Here is a 13,303-nt window from a genome sequence, read left to right on the forward strand (position 1 = left end):
ACTTTACTAACGATTTCCATGTGAGGCTGAGGTCGAGAAGGCAAAGACAATTTCACAAATGCTTTCTCACTTCTGCCCTCAGACAGCTGCTTCTGTAAAACCGCACCTGGCAATGAACTGAGGTCAGCAGACGCCCATGCGACCATCGTGTCTTTGCAAAAATGAAAGCGGTCTTGACTCGACACGTCCCCAAACCCGTCCCCGTCCACGTGGGGCAGCTGAGCCTGCGTGTGGAGCACCACCACGGCCCCGGAGGAAGCCCCCGGCCACAAACTGTGGTCCCGTAAGAGTCTGTTCCTACAGCGAGGCAGAAAGAACAGGAGCAAAGCCAATGCCCCACTGTGAAGCCATTTAACGAGCAGGTCAGCGTGTCGGCATTTCACTCCCGCTCGGCGTCTATTCCAATCGAGAGCCTCCCTCTCCCGTGAAATCGTCACGGAGCGTAGGTGGGGTCACACCGAGAGGTGCCTACACCCCCACCACACGAAGAGTCTGGTCCTCAATGGCCCGTGTGCACGCGGGGCGGACGCAGACAGGAAGTGGGTGACAGCAGGGACAGAAGGGGCAGACGAAGGACAGAGCCGATGGCGAGGGAGGATGCCCAGGCACCCTCGCGGGTCCCTCTCACCCGAGGGAATGCACCCTACGTGTGAAGAGCAACTCTGCACGCGGTTTCAGGGTTTACTTTCAGGAACAGACCCAAACCTTCGTGGGGACCTTCCACGTGTGATGACAGGAAGCATCAGTGGGTGAGGAGGGCGGGGCCCACGCTTTTCTACGTGGTGATGCGGCCCCTGAGGCCGGCAAGGGCGTCCACGCCTGACCAGGCACCACAGCCACGGCCCCATCCTCCGCGCACATCCTCTGCACACACACGCCTTTGCCAAGAACCCCTCTTCTCGGTGAATGTCAGATGCCCAGGCTCTGTTTTTAAAGGCCCATCGAAAACCTGATAACAACAGACCCACCTCCGTGCTTCTAACTTATCTGGGAATAAGCCGTCCCAGAAGCTCCAGGGCCCACGGCTTCTGGGACCACGGGGCAGGGCTCCGGGGCCGTCTCCCCAAACAGCCAAGACCGGGCCTCAGAAACGGGGCATTTCTGCTGGGTGAGGCCTTGGAACGAGGTTCCACTGCCACTTAGAGAGGTGGACACAGCAAGAAGTCAAGCTCCCCCATGAACATGAAGAAGAAACAACTGTTTGCTGACGACGCTGCATCAGGCAAGGCTCCCCCTAAACAGAATCGCGGTGAGTCTAACCAACACCTTTCCTCCCAGATTTCTGGGAGTTCGTGCCGGATGTGCACGCAGCCCGGAGACGGGACCACAGGCTGGGACACAGCAGCCGCTCCCCAGCCCCGTCCAGAGCCTCCTTCCCCAGAGGTTCCCCGGGCTCAGCCCCCAGGTCTGTTGCCAGCTGAGACCAGAGCTGTCATGAAGCTAACCTCGCTGAGATGCCAAGGAACAGGCAGGGATGGGCAGCCCTACGCACTTCCCCCAAAGCACTGCTGCATCGTGGCCTAAACCAGCCAGCGTGAGGCCTCGAGGGTGGTAGGGAGGGGTCTGAGCCGGCCCGTAACTGCCAGGCCCTCCTCCTCCCCAGGCCCACGGCCCCACGTGTTGTCATGAAAAGGAGAGCAGCATGAGAACGGGGTTGGTGAAGCTCGGAAACATCTAAGATGATGAAAAGATTTTAAAAGCATGAGTTGTCAACTGACCGTAGCCCAGAAGAAATGCAAATTTTCGATAACCTGTGTTTGCGTAAATTGTCTATTTATAGCCCCGGACCTCAGCACTACAGTCATTTTTAAACAGTGATTTTTTTTTTTTTTTTTTCTCAAAACTCGACCCTCATTGCAGACGTTAAGTACAGAATCTGGGTGATGGGTGAATGGCTGTTCCTGGTAATTCACTCAACAATTTTGCATCTTTAAAAATGCTTATGATAAAATGTTATAAAAGAGGTAACCGCAGAAGACTCGGTTACTCTAAAGTACAAAGTAACAATGTAGTTTTTCCATTCTTCAAGCTGAAACACCTCTTCCCCACCCAAACACTTTTTACATCATTTTGATCTAAGAAACAAGACCATCAACAGACGCTAACGAATCTGAATCAGCAAATGGCTTTGTAGACACTGTGGGAAAAGTGTTCACAGGACAGAGGTGGCGTCTCAACTCGTAGGCAGAGCATGTCGGCGCTAACTTGTTCACTCGCCGTTGCCATGCCCTCTTCTCGGATGGGTAAGTTGGCACATAAAGCCTGGCTAAGTAAGACTGGGGACTACGCCTCTGACACACTGGGCTCTCCTCCACCCTCCATCAGACCCTGTCTGGTCTCATCACTGAGATTCATCTGTAAGTAAAAAAAGTGTAAACCGCTTAATCTAAAGACTCACCAGTACAACATCTTTATGTGCGCGTGGGGAGAACGTGTAATTAACACGTGTGTAAATGAGATGCTCTTACGACCTGTCCAACCTGCGCTCGCTCACCAAGGCTCTTTACGCTAAAGTGGGTCACTGTGCCAGGACGCAGACGGGTTTGGTTTTTTTGCTTTTTGCTGTGCTTTTTAGGGCCACATCTATGGCATATGGAAGTTCCCAGCCCAGGGGTCGCAAGGGCTGCAATTGCTGGCCTACACCACAGCCACAGCAATGAGGATCTGAGCTGCATCTGTGACCTACACTGCAGCTCATGACAAGGCCAGATCCTTAACCCACTGAGCGAGGCCGGGGATTGAACCCTCATCCCTCATGGGTACTAGTTGGGATCCTTGACCACTGAGCCATGACGGGAACTCCTGCAGCCAGGTTTTAAAGAAACAATGCTTCTCTTCTTTCGTTCTCATGATTGTTGATTTAAGTTTTGGCCACACCTCCTTTAGCCGCAAGTCTGTGAAGTAACCTCACTTTGATATATTCAAAATGCAAAGGGTGGTAATATTTCTAAAATTGGAGACGGCAAACGATGACTTCTTATTCAGTGTGACACGTTTTTAGCACCTGTGGAATGCAGACTTCTTTCAGAGCCCGTTCACGAGGCAATGCTTCTGGCATCAGCAACCTGCACGACCGCCAGACCCCAGGGGACCCCGCATTCTCAAAACCCACTTGTATGTGGAGCAAATCAGGCCTGGGATGGTGTGCTGACGGGAGGGGCCTTGGGCAGCGTCTGTAAAGTCTGAAGATGCTACACAGGCCGAGCAGCCGGGACGTCTCACTACACAGACGGGCTGGCTTCTGGGGTTGCCACAGCAACATGACTCGCCAGGGACTCTTCAAAAGGGCATCATTTGGGATGGCCTTTTTGGAGTCTTTGAGCCAAAATGTGTCCGAAATACTTTCTTGTTGAACAAATACACACATGGGCCCTTTGGTGCTCAGGTCTGAGCCACACTGGGAGGCAGGGCTTCCCCTGGCGTTTGGGGGGCGAGATGGTAACACGGCCCCCCCTTCAGACCCACTGCTCTCTCCCAGGCCTTCTCATTCCTTATGTACCTGTGTGAGTCTCACGCATTTTTGGCTGGATTTTGGGGCCTGTTCTTAAAATGTCATTCATCTTTTTCCCTGACTGAAAACATTAACTCATTTCAAATATATGGAAAATCCAGAAGTATACAGAAGATAAATGTAACCAAAAATAGGTATTAACATTTGGATATAGTTTCTTTCACTGTCAAAATCTGTTTCTGAGTTCTACAGCTCCATGTACACACAGAAGGCTATACAGCAGAATGGCACCACTGAAAAAATCATATTTTTTTCACAAAACTTGCCACCTGTTTTAGGAAGGGAAGACCACTTAGGCTGTAGACGGAAGAAACTTTCAGCTTCTCTCGCAAACAACTCCCTTCTCCCACTTTCTCATCATTTCTGAAAGTCTGGCCGTACATGTTATCTAATGTCATGTTTGTAAAATATATCTAGGGGGTACCAGCATAAAATGCTTCACTGTATTTACACCTTAGAAGAACACGTTTAATGATCTAAACGTTAGGTTCAAAATTTTAAGTCAGAAATATATTTTTTGGTCCAGAATATCAATCAGAATTGGGTGTCTGAGTGTGTGACATTTCAATTGTTATAAACAAAACAATGGCACTGTGAAGCTACAGCCTCGGCGAGCAAGTGAGCTGCTTGTTTACTCTCCTTTAGGGGTGGGGGCGGCGGCGGGGGCAGGGGGGTTCTCTTTGACTCCTGTCAGTGGACAAGGCAGCGGGACCCGGGGTTCCCAAGGAGGCATCCTTAAGGACAGGAAGAGTGCTCCAAGCACAGGAAACCCCTGAGCACCTGAACAGGGACAAGCAGACCCCAGCGACAGTGTCCCCTTCACCTCCAGCCACAGAACCACCACGGATATTTAAAAGCGTGCCCGTCCAGGCAGGGAAAATGGAAGGATTTGCTTAAGGAAAAACTGCACAACTTATATGCGCAACCCGTGGCACCCAAACCAAAACTTCAGTGCGTTTAAGTCCGGGAGTGAACGCCTGAACCTCCGAACTGCACCCATTATTCCGCAGCAGCGCTCTTACCAAGAACAGCTTCCCCCGGCTCCCTCCACCTAAGGGACAAAATCCACTGCTGTCAGGGGCAGGTCACCACGAGCGCAGCCTAGGCGCCGAGCCCAGGGCAGCAGAAACCAGTCGCTGCATAAAGACCGTCCCTGCGGAGAGACTCTTTAGCCTGGTACCTGCACCTGAGGGTCCTAGATTCTTCTGGCTGAAACTGGGGCGGTGGGGGAGGGGGGCGTCCAAGTGGGGGAGCCGCTTTAGAAAGGAACCACCACCACCCAAACACTGTCCAGTGGTCATCCAGCCCCCGAGCGGCGCCTCCTTAAGCGACTACAAGAACAGCTGTGACAGGCCCCCCTTCCCGTGGTTTCGGTGTGACCTGTGCCAGCGAGGCACCCTGGAGCTCGGCCCCGGGGGCCTGGCACCCAGACACCGGCTGGCACAGGTTGTTTAAAGGATTTAACCAGTCAGTTCCTACCTCGACGTAGTCCTTGGCGTGGCCCCAATCTCGCTTGGCATCCAGATTCCCCAAACTGAAACATTCCAATTGTCCAAGGTAAATCTTAGCTACTGACCGGCTAATTTTTCGAGTAACGAAATTAGCTCCTAAAAGACACAAAAGATGTATTATCAGCAGAGCACACTTGACATTCAACCATTTGGCGAACCCAACCCAACCCCAGGCATTTCTCCCCCCTCCATGCCCGCCTTCCCTTTAAAATAACAATAAAATAAAAGGAAGAAGAAAAAGATCATTAACGGTCCTTTAGAGGAGCTGAGAAGCTGTCACTCCGGGTGTCACATCAGCTCTACTTTTCTAACCAACGTTTTTTCTCTTTAGGGGTTGTCTGAAGATATTCCCCTTTTGCTGCTGCAACAGGCGACCCAGGCTCTGAGCCAGAGAAAAGCTCTCAGATGCCAGTTTTAAACAGAAAAGCCAGCAGGGCTGCATGAAGGGAAATGCCAGAATCTCAGACCACCCTGACTCTTTAAAGAACGTAAACATGATAGATTACTCTTAATAAAGCTATTTGAGGGTTCTTGGGGTGGGAGGGCAGAGTAACAGCTCACTGGGGATAAGAGAAAGAAGCAAGCGAGAAACGCCTCTGGGTCGCCCACAAGCAGCGATTGCTCTAGTTAGAAACCAGCACAGCCACCCAGTGGGAAGTCACAGGTTTCTAGACTGTTCTGTACTTCCAGGGTCACCTTCTAAGTCTCCCAGTGTCACGTGCAGGATAGGGCTCCCGAATTCTCTATAAAGATGTTGAAATGATTGGGCAAGAGGTGTCATAAGCTAAAGTGGCAAAACTGTTTTCACGTCCTCTGTCTTCGATGAAAGCCTCTACCTCCTTTTAAGAGATCACGCAGAGGGACTCAATTAAAAAGCGCCTCTGAGACCATTCTACCTGCGCCCCCACGTCGAGGCGAGGCTCTCCCAAAACTCCGGGTCAGGCAGACTCTGGAGTGAATAGCACACATATGAGCTCGTCAGTAACGGCGTCACGCAGTTTAGACAGATAATCGGCACAATTTATCGCAGTTCAGTAACTTCAGCTTTGTTCTTCTGCAGGTGAAACAGGGGGCGGGGAGGGGGGGGGAATGTCAGGACAAAAGCTGTGGCTTCCAGAGGAACTGGCACAGAGATAAGGGGAATTTTTCTAAATAGGTTTTTCTGTATTTTGACACAAGTTCAAACATATACTAGACTGACTCACTGCACAACCTCGGACACACATTTACACCAACGCCACGGCCTCAACAGGGACGATCGGCTCCCCAGAAACGCGCATTTCCAGTGTCTCTTAGCCGTTCATAAAGTACATTAAATCCAGCTTCAACTTTGCAGGGCAGTTTATAGAAATACAGGCGCTGCTTCAAAACAGAGCCTGTACAGAGGGAGTTGTTCTATTCCTTTGTAACAATTTAAATTGATAATTAACTTTAGGCTTGATGCCCAGCTTTCATGTCAGGAATATAGAGATCCCTGCAGTCGACTAGATAAACCTGTGAAGCCAAATTGCTGGATGGCATCCCCACACAGACCAGTTCAGGTTATTCCATCCTCAGAAAACGACGGAAGCAGGAGACCTTGTTCAAACATTCTAGACGACCTGCTGTTTGCCCCTCAACCACGGCGAACGAGCAGGGCCACCCTACCGCACGGTTTATCCCTAACCACTGCCAACGAGCAGCGCCGCCCCGAAGCAGCACAGAGAGTAAGATGCACGGGTGACCAGGCGCCCCCAGAGGGGCAAGGACAGGCCCGCGGGACAGAGACAGTCAGGGCCCAAACTCAGGAAACACCCACCAGAAAAAGAGCCTGGGTTGCGTGTCCTAGTGAGGTCGTGATGGGTCGATGGCCTCATGGGGCAGGGACAGTGACCCGGGCAGTGGGAACAGCACAGGCCAAGAGAGGAAGGGCCTTTCTGCAGGCCTCTGCTTTGACCCTCCCAGGACCTCACAGGACACTGCAGTGACCAGGACCTCACATGACACCGCAACACGACAGCACAGTGACCACGACGCCACATGACACAATGACCAGGACCTCACACCACACCGCAGCGGCCACAGGCCACAAGCACCACCCCTCTGAAGAGAGCCAGTGCATTAAGCTCTCTGGATGCAGGAACCCCGCGTCCAGAACAACCAGAGCTGAGACGCATGGCCCCCGCTGTGCAGATGGCGAGGCTGAGACTCCAGACGCCGAGAGCTGCGCGCACGGCCACTCGACACCGGGATCCACGTCGCCAGGCTCTCCCCTCACGGGACACAGAGGGCAAGCCCGCCAGGAGGTACGTGGCCTTCTTCCCCGGACCCCAAAGCTCCCTGGGGTAACTAGTCAGTGACTTGACATCTCTAGCTCCTCAAACTCAACCGTGCAGTTCGTACGTGTAACAGCTGGACTGAGACGGAACTCGCACCCGCACAGTCAGCTGCGGACGGTGCCAGAGCCCACGGCGCTCAGCGCCTCTGCAGACGCTGCGGCCGCTGGCCCGCCGGGGATCTCAGAGCCTGCGCACCCCCCGGCCAAAGCCCTCGCCCTTGGCAGTCCCGACCCAGCCTTCTCCAGCCCCCGACCCTGGGCGACCACTGATTTATTTTTATCACTGGAGATGGGCCGATGCTGAACGCTGACATAACAGGCGGTCTCCGGGTTGGCTTCTTTCACTTCGCCTATAACACTTTCAAGGTTCCTCTCTGCCCGTAAGTGAGCACTTCCTTCCTTCCGGGTGCCCAGGACCCTCCCACGGAGGCAGCCCTGCATCCGCAGAGGGACACCTGGGCGGCTCCCAGCTCCGGCTGTCGTGAGCAGGGCTGCAGAGAACGGTGGTGCACGAGTGTCTGGGTGGGTTTTAGGAGCTGGTTTCTCCTGGGAGACACCCACAGACAGAACTGCAGGGCGGCTCATGGGTCGACCCGCCGAGGAAGGGCCTGCCTGTTCCGGCAGCGGGACAGCTGCCACCCCACCCGAGCAGGCGGGCCACGGCGCCACACCCACGCCAGCAGCGCCAGGGCTTCTCGGCCTCGGGCGTGCGGAGCCTCATCTGTTGTGGTTTGCGTTCCTCTGAAGACTGAGGATATTAGGCGCCTCTGTTTTCATGTACTTACTGGCCCGGGTACATCTTTAGAGAAATGTCTATTCAGAGTCTTTGTCCACTTTCTAAAGTGTGTTACTTGACTTTTTTATTTTGAGTTGCAGGAGCTGTCTATTCTGGATCCAAGCCCTTTATCAGACATATACTCACCAAACATTCTTTTCTCTTGTGTACAGGTTATCTTTTACTTTCTTGATGGGTCCTTTGAACACAAAAGACTTTTTAATTTTGAAGAAGTACAATTTGTCTTTTTTTTTGTAGTATGAACTTTGGGTGTCGTATCCAGAAGGGTGCTGCCCAGCCCAGGAAGGGCTTCGAGATTTTCTCCTGTACCTTTAAATGAAGTTTTAGTGACTGTGGCCTTACATGACGGGATCTGTGCCTGCTTAGAAGAAAGGACTCACGTGGGGCCACGGCGGCTCTGCGTGTTTGCGACAAGGTCCTTCTTCCTCCCGTCTGAACCGCCTTCCGCACCACTGGCTGAAAGCCGATCACCCGCAGGTGCGGGGGTTCGTCCCTGACTTGGGGTTCCCCCCGCTGGTGGAAAGGGAAGGCGCGAGGACCACGCCACGCCGTCTTCGTCACCACGGCTTTACGGAAAGTGCTAAAACCTAAAAGTGCGAAGGTCCCAAGTGTGTTCCTCTTTTTTAAAAAACTGGAAAAATTTTTGAACCACACTTCATTGACAACGTTGTGCCAGCTTCTGCTGTACAGCAGGGCGACGCAGTCACACATAAATACATGTGCACATATACATGCACGCTTCCTGTCCCGTGTTATCTTCCCCTTGGTCCACGCCCAGAGACTGGACGTGCTTCCCCGAGCTGTGCAGCAGGACCTCAGGGCTCGGCCAGGGCGAATGGAGCAGAGCGCATCTATTAACCCCAAACGCCCAGTCCAGCCCACTCCCCCTCCTCCCCCTCGGCAACCACAGGTCTGTCCGTGTCTGTGCCGACTGCGTTCGTTCTTAAGTCGCTTTTAGTTAGTCTCTGTCCCTTGGATTCACATATGAATTTCTGGATGAGCTTGTTACTTTCTGCCAAAAAGCCGACTGGGATTGTGTGGGGTTGTGTTGAACCTGCAGGTCACGGGGGCGAGCGTTTCCCAAAGCGTGCACCCTCTGATGCAGGGGCACGGGATGTCTTTCCAGCGATGCAGGCTTTTTTTTTTTTTTTTTTTTGTCTTTTGTTGTTGTTATTGTTGTTGCTATTTCTTGGGCCGCTCCCGCGGCATATGGAGGTTCCCAGGCTAGGGGTCTAATCGGAGCTGTAGCCACCGGCCTACGCCAGAGCCACAGCAACGCGGGATCCGAGCCGCGTCTGCAACCTACACCACAGCTCACGGCAACGCCGGATCGTTAACCCACTGAGCAAGGGCAGGGATTGAACCCGCAACCTCATGGCTCCTAGTCAGATTCATTAACCACTGCGCCACGACGGGAACTCCTCTTTTTTCTTTTCTTTTTTTTTCAGGTCTGCACCTGCGGCACATGGAAGTTCCCAGGCTAGGGGTTGAAACGGAGCTGCAGCTGCTGGCTTAGACCACAGCCACAGCAAGACCGGATCTGAGCGGCATTTGTAACCTATGCTGCGGCCTGCAGCAACGCCAGATCCTTAACCCACTGATGGAGGCCACGGATCGAACCCACATCCTCACGGACACGATATCGGGTTCTTAACCCCCTGAGCTACAACGGGAACTGTGATTCGGGTCTTCTTAAGTTCCTCTGAGCAACGTTCAGCAGTTTCTAAACAATATGCTTTGCACTTTATGCAGCAGGAACTGGCACAAGACTGTCAACTATATTTAAATTAAAAAAACAAAACAACTTTGCACTTCTTGGGTTAAATTTTTTCCCTAAGCCTTTATTCCTCTAAAGTTATTCTAAGTGTAACTTTTCTTAATTTCACTCCCAGATTAATTTGAAACATTTTTATTGCCACCATGTGCTTCACAGTTAATTCCTGGGAGAGGCTTAAAACGATTTTTTTTCAATTTGTCTCTTCATCTTCCCCCCTTATCACACACAAGGATATTCTCTATGAGAAAACTCTAGAAAATCACTACACCTGACGGCTGAGGCCTCATTAGAGGTCGCTCTGTCCAACTGCCCCGCAAGTGCAAGAGAAGAAAGAGGCACAGAACCCCTGAGCGTCTGCCCGCGGACAGGGTCGGGCTGAGCCGCCGAGCCGGACCCCAGCCTGCCGGGCTCGCTGGCTGCCTGCCGCGCCTTTGCCAGCCCCCGCAATGCAGGGATGAGGTCACCCGAGTGCTTGCGCTACTGCAGCACCTGCGAATGATGGCACCCCCATAATTATCTTAACGAGACTTGATTTCTAAAGCCTTAAATTAGAAGACCGAGCAAGGAGGAAGACCAAGAAACGAAAAGTCAGCCCAGCACAAACTGGCCAAAGGCCAGCTGCTGGTCCCTGGCTGTGCTACTGAAACTGCTGAGCAGCCCAGAAGCTACAGCCCTCTGCTCTCTCCCAGAACAGCAGCAGCTGCCGGGCCCGGTGCCAGGGACATGGGGCAGCCCAGCAATCAACGCCGAGACTCAAGGAGTTAATACCTCCCCGTCCTGTCTGCAAACAAGGACAGTAACAGGAGTTGCGTGTAGGTTTGACGCCTGAGTAAGAAAATCCCAGAAACATGATTGGCTAGTTCTCAATAAATGTTACCTGTTATTATAATTATTACACTGTTAATGGGACCTGTAATTAGGCCACAATGACAAGTTCAGGTTCCTTAGTTCTTTTACGACTAAGCCTCTCAATTCTCTGATTTTAAAAGTCTGAGATTGAGAACAGATGAAAATAAATGGCTGGAGGCAGGCGTGAGGACTCACACTCTAAAAGTGCTGGCCAACGTTTCTGAAATGGCTGGAGGTTACTTTTTCGAGGTGAACTCATTAACCAGGGAAAAGGAGAAGGACCACATACATGTGAACTAGTAAGAAAGAGACCAGTGAGCTCTGGTCCGAAGATCAGCTCTAAGCTTGAGGTCTGAGCTGTGCTGCTGTTTACAGAGAGAGAGAACAGAACTGCTGTTTTGCAAAACGGCAAAGAAGAGCTACCACATTCAAGACGGCACACGATGCTGGTAAAATATTACCGTTATTTATTTAACTTCAAGGCTGAGTCTCCACCAACCGCCCAGGTGAAGCCTCGAGGCCCCGGTGGGCACTGAGGGGTGGGTGGTCGCAGGCCTGCAAACAGCTTCAGCGTTCATTTCCAATGTGAGGCCAAGGCTGAGGGCTTCCAGGCAGACGCTGGACACAGGGTGCAGGCCATGTGGACTGTTTTTGCTTCTGTTCTTCTGATCAGTGCTGTGACCTTGGACAAGTGTCCTGACCTGCCCGTTGTCTTATCAGAGATGGAATGATTGCCTAGGCTAAGGGGCGAGGAGACATGAAATTCAAAGGCTGCGGAGGCCGCACCTGACAGTATCAAGGCTGATGGTCCTGGAGCTGGAGAGCTTTACTGCCGTGACTCCTCAGAACCCTAAGTCTTTTCTCTTCTGCGTTTCCCTTTGCATGACCTTCTCCTCCAGGAGCCCAAGGCCGGGGCAGAGGACACGAGCTACGTCAAGCGTCAAAGGAGAGGCCCTGCTGGCCCTGGCATTCACTTGGGATTCTGGAATAAGACGGCAAGTTCGACAGCAAGGCTTCGGGAGGATGTTCGGAAGTTTAGTGTATTGGAGGCCAGTGTGGTCACAGCCCAAAGCTCCTCCCACAGGTGGTGGCCCACAGGCTCGGGCAAGGGGCCGGCCTGGGGCGGCTGCACCAGACAGGCAGGTGACAGGGGATGGAAGCCATGGCCCCCGGGTGAGGTGGTCATACAGCCACCAGGCAGGAACCACAGGTAAGACGGGGCAGTGGGTCTTCTGTCCACGGAGCCAGAGGGCAGAGCGAGGCCAACTCGCCCCAGGAGCCAGGAAAGAGGAGGCCCGGACCTGCCGGCAGCATCAGACACCAGGAGGGCCAGGCTGGGCACCGCCACCTCCTGGCCACAGGCAAGGGGGCAGCTCGTGGGCGCAACAGCGACGCTGACGTGACGGTCCCGGCAAACACGCCTCCACGTAAGGCCTCGTCTTCACTCCCTCTTCTCTCTCCCCGTTTGTTTGCCCCCAGGAGCGAGTGCTGCTGCTCCTTCCCATTTCACCCGCCCACTCTCATTGCTTCTTTGAGTAATTTTCATCTCCTTGACTTTCTCTGCACATACGGTGACGCTTCCTTCCCCCCAACGCTCCCTCAGCAGACTAATATTTAAATCACACAAAAAATTATGTATTTATTTATTTTTTAGGGCCGCACCTGTGGCACATGGAGGTTCCCGGGTCAGGAAATGAATCAGAGCTGCCGCTGCCGGCCTACAGAATAGCCACAGCCACACAGGGCCAGAGCCACGTCCGTGCCCTACACGGCAGCTCACGGCAACGCTGGATCCTTAACACACTGAGTGAGGCCAAGGATCGAACCTGCGCCCTCAGGGATGCTGGTCAGATTCATTTCCGCTGAGCTATGATGAAACGCCTCACACATTTAATCTCTTATGTTACTAATCTTTTTACACCTAAAGTTCTCTCTGGTTCTTTTTCAGATCTGCCTGGGTATTATTATTATTATTATTTTGCTTTTTAGGACCACACCTGCAGCATATGGAGGTTCCCAGGCTAGGGGTCAAATTGGAGCTACTGCTGCCGGCCTACACCACTGCCACAACAATGTAGGATCCTTGCCACAACTGCAACCTACACCACAGCTCGCAACAACACTGGATCATTAACCCCACTGATGGAGGCCAGGGATCGAACCTGCAACCTCATGGTGCCTGGTCGGATTCGTTTCTGCTGTGCCACGATGGGAACTCCTGCCTGGGTATTTTTTTATATTCTGTTATTGCTTGCTCTTTATGGCTTTTCATTTTTTATTTAAACGTCTCCTAGTAATTTTACCTTCTGACTCAATAATTCTAGTCCGTGAAGTTCTTAGGGGCTGATTTCCGGTTTTACCTGCTGACTCTGAGTGACAGAACTTTGCTTCCTTGTGCGTGAGGTGACACTGCTGGTTGGCGGTTAGTAACCTCAATCTGCTGGAAACCAGGGCAACAGGCTGAGAAGGACAGTCCCTTCCCGAGAGGGCCTGGCTCCCTTCTGGCCAGGCCCTGCCACCTCTCCTCGCCCGCCGCAGCCTG

At 52.6% G+C, this 13,303-nt stretch overlaps 1 protein-coding gene across 2 annotated transcripts in view; it reads right to left on the reverse strand.

Moving 5' to 3' along the window:
• The window catches only part of GMDS (GDP-mannose 4,6-dehydratase), a 433,626-nt gene that overhangs the window by 211,437 nt on the left and 208,886 nt on the right, over positions 1-13,303 (reverse strand). For both annotated transcript variants that reach the window (XM_047797344.1, XM_047797345.1), the window contains one exon: positions 4,991-5,118. In XM_047797344.1, the coding sequence (XP_047653300.1) occupies positions 4,991-5,118 (128 nt within the window). The remainder of the gene's footprint in view (positions 1-4,990; positions 5,119-13,303) is intronic.

This window comes from Phacochoerus africanus, chromosome 9 (assembly GCF_016906955.1).
Source record: "Phacochoerus africanus isolate WHEZ1 chromosome 9, ROS_Pafr_v1, whole genome shotgun sequence".
NCBI lineage: Eukaryota > Metazoa > Chordata > Mammalia > Artiodactyla > Suidae > Phacochoerus > Phacochoerus africanus.